General features: G+C 50.0%; 1 protein-coding gene across 1 annotated transcript in view; it reads left to right on the top strand.

Moving 5' to 3' along the window:
* Window positions 1-2,962, top strand: part of kctd3 (potassium channel tetramerization domain containing 3) — a gene marked incomplete at its 5' end in the record, with an annotated part of 19,070 nt that extends 16,108 nt beyond the window's left edge. Inside the window, 2 exons of the mRNA XM_080850001.1 lie at window positions 720-858; window positions 2,125-2,962. Coding sequence (XP_080706127.1) covers window positions 720-858; window positions 2,125-2,797 — 812 coding nt within the window. The 3' untranslated portion in view covers window positions 2,798-2,962. The remainder of the gene's footprint in view (window positions 1-719; window positions 859-2,124) is intronic.
* Between the last annotated feature and the right edge of the window lie 791 nt (window positions 2,963-3,753).

The following is a 3,753-nucleotide window of genomic DNA, read 5'->3' as shown; positions in this document are numbered from 1 at the left end:
GATTCACAAGTCTATCACCTTACAGTAAGCAGTTGAGATTTACTAGATATAAAATCCAGCCTCCACTGATTATATATAAATCTTTATTTCAAACGGCAAGTTCCATATAAAATAACAGACATACAACTATAAAAAAAGAGAGAAAAAACTAAAGGATACAACATACATTTTGTGCCAATGTCGTCTTAACTTAAGTTAAGTTAATCGATAGCAGCTCTTTAGAGGGTTGACCAAAGCCTCTACTATACAGTTCTCAGACTTGTCCAGTCGACACATAAAACCATACATCAGTTGTCTCAAGAGTGCCTCACAGGTCCTGATTATCATACTGCTGCTTCCTAACACCCTTCTTCTCCCATGATTGACAGACACACACACACACACACACACACACACACACACACACACAGACACACACACGCTGCTTCCTAACGTCCTTCTTCTCCCATGATTGACAGACAAACACACACACACACACACGGCTTCCTAACACCCTTCTTCTCCCATGATTGACAGACACACACACACACACACACACACACGGCTTCCTAACACCCTTCTTCTCCCATGATTGACAGACACACACACACACACACACACACACACACACACACACACGCTGCTTCCTAACACCCTTCTTCTCCCATGATTGACAGACACACACACACACACACAACAAACGCTGCTTCCTAACACCCTTCTTCTCCCATGATTGACAGACGTAGGCGGCCCGTCGGAGGAGGAGCTTCTGAAGCTGCTGGACCAATGCGACCTCAGCACATCCCGCTGTGCCACGCCCAACATCAGCCCCGCCCCCTCCGTGCTGCAGCCCAATAGGCTCAGAGAGTCCTGCTCAAGGTGAGAGGTCCGCCCACCACAGATCAGCTCAGAGTCAAGAAGAGCCTATTACAGCTCAGAGTCAAGAAGAGCCCATTACAGCTCAGAGGTCAGAGTCAAGAAGAGCCCATTACAGCTCAGAGGTCAGAGTCAAGAAGAGTTCATTACAGCTCAAAGGTCAGAGTCAGTAGAGCCTATTACAGCTCAGAGGTCAAGAAGAGCCTATTACAGCTCAGGGGTCAGAGGTCAAGAAGAGCCTATTACAGCTCAGAGGTCAAGAGCCCATTACAGCTCAAAGGTCAGAGGTCAAGAAGAGCCCATTACAGCTCAGAGGTCAAGAGCCCATTACAGCTCAAAGGTCAGAGGTCAAGAAGAGTTCATTACAGCTCAGGGGTCAGAGGTCAAGAAGAGCCTATTACAGCTCAGCGGTCAAGAAGAGTTCATAAATAAAGTATCAGAAAGAAGAAAGTTGGTAATATAAGTGCAAACAAACGTGCCTATGAATATGTGTTCTATGAATCTGTGTATATCTCTAAGTTTGAACGCACTCGTGGGAGTGTGTCTGACTCTGGGTGCTAATTAGATGACCAACACATTTTGGATCTCCCAGTAGCGACTGTAATGGCTGAGATGATGGAGAAAGGCTGCTTGATAAAGAGCTGTATCCTGTATCCTGAATAGAATAAAGAACACACACACACACACACACACACACATATCCTGATACGTTAAGTACCGGCACTTTACTGGCTTTGCTGAGACCGATAAAATGTCCACCAGCTCTGTCTTAATGTGTCTGAAGAACCAGCTCCAGTTTCCTAATGGCCCTAGTGCAAATAACAAATGAGATTATCATCGCGAGGAGAGTTTCTCAGTCAAGATGTTCTGAGCATATGGGAGCTGTTGTGGACTTCCACACTAGATAACTGAGGAGGCTGGCTCTGTATTCTCTTCAGAGTGCAGGTGTGCATGTTAATAATGGAGACATTCACACTCACACTCTCGTCTGTGATGTATGGAAAGTCACACTGACACACTCACGTCTGTGATGTATCGAAAGTCACACTCACACACACACGTCTGTGATGTATGGAAAGTCACACACACGTGTGTGTTATTTGTCTGTGTGTGTATTTATGTGTAATTGTGTGTTTATGTACTTATATGTGTTGTGTTCTTTTTTTTTGTCTATTGTATGTGTGTCTGTGCGTGTGTGCGTGTGTGCGTGTGCGTGCGTGTGTGTGTGTGTGTGCGTGTGTGTGTGTGTGTGTGTGCTCTGTACCTTAGCCTCCAGCTGCCGACCCAGGAGCCCATCCTGGAGACGGCGTCCTACGGGGCCCTGCGCCCGTACCGAGAGAGCCCCCTGCTGGCCAGAGCGCGTCGCACAGAGAGCTTCCACGGCTACCGGGACTTCCAGACCTTCAGCCTGGGCCGCAACCTGCTGGAGCCCGACGGACAGGCCTCCTCCTCCTGCGGGGGGGGGGACGAGCCGCGCCACTCCTCCGAGAGCAGCGGGGAGGAGGGGGGTACGGACCGCAGGAGCGGAGCGGGGGGGGGTGGAGGAGGGGGGGGGCTGGAGAGCTGGTGGGGGAGGGCCAGTGAGGGTCAGGCTGAGGGGAGGTCGGCACCTGACAGTCCCGGGCTGGGGGTGGGGGACGTCAGGAGGAAAGGGGGGGCACAGGTGGAGGAGGAGGGGGGGGCAGCAGCAGCTTCAGCAGGGGTGGGGGGGTGCGAGGGCCGGTCCGAGGGGAAGAGGAGGGGGGCATTTGAGGGGGGGTTTCTGGCAAGGAAAAGGGCGCCCCCCGTGCCCACGCTGGCCTCTCTGCCCCCCGGCTCCGAGGCTGGCGGGGGGGGCAGCGACTCGTCTTCCAGCGCTGCCTCGCCCTCCCCGACCAAAATGGCCACCTCACCACGACACCGCAAGGGCACCGAGACGTCAGGCCAGGAGTACAGCCTGTGAGAGACCTGCTGCATGCCTGAGACATCCCTGAGACAACCCTGAGACAACTCAACCAACCTCGCCCCCTCCCCTTACAGTCACCTTACATGCCTGAGACAACCCTGAGACAACCCTGAGACACCCCTGAGACATCCCTGAGACAACCCTGAGACGACCCAACCACCCCTGCCCCCTCCCCTTACAGTCACCTTCCAGCAGGGATAAAGAGGACCCTTGTCTCAGTGTAGTGTAGCAGTGATCATCTCAGAACAGACCTCGCTGGAACACATACATATATATATAACTACACGGAGCCATCTTCACCTTGGGTTGAACACTCACCTGCAGTGAGTATGGTGCAGTTCCCTCCTCCACAGCTATGTGGTGCTGTTTGCAGCCATAGTCCAACCTCACACACCAATGCCTTGGCTATAGGTTTGTTCAAAGGCAGTTTGTTCTTTTAAGGAGTGGAATAATTATATAGAAATGTTTGTTTTGTTCGATTAACTATATTTCTGTTGGTATGGCAACAGCTGATTTTGTTTTGTTCTTTCTGTTGGTATGGCAACAGCTGATTTTGTTTTGTTCTTTCTGTTGGTATGGCAACAGCTGATTTTGTTTTCTTCTTTCTGTTGGTATGGTAACAGCTGATTTTGTTTATTTTCTTGTTTGAAATGGCGCCATCATCCTTGAGCTGAAATGCAAAGGCCCATTGTTTACATGCGTACATGTTTGTTTCAGCTGCCCAACTGGAATAGTTTGTCTCCTTCGTAACGCCCTGACGATTCCGAGGATAAATAGATCAACGATATTACCTTAAAGCTAACTTTTATATGTTTCTCTACGTCACTTTGAACACTAGTCTCTTCATACTCCCTCATGAATAACGCTGACATTAAGTGACTTGAGGCATGGAGGTCATCGGTAGTAGCCTGCCTCAATAGTTGTGTGATCTTTCACTCTCATATCATGGCTAC

The sequence above is a fragment of the Sprattus sprattus genome (assembly GCF_963457725.1).
Source record: "Sprattus sprattus genome assembly, chromosome: 13".
In the NCBI taxonomy this organism is placed as follows: Eukaryota; Metazoa; Chordata; class Actinopteri; order Clupeiformes; family Clupeidae; genus Sprattus; species Sprattus sprattus.
Note: the sequence above shows the minus strand (reverse complement) of the source record. Positions and strands in the feature narration are given on the sequence as shown.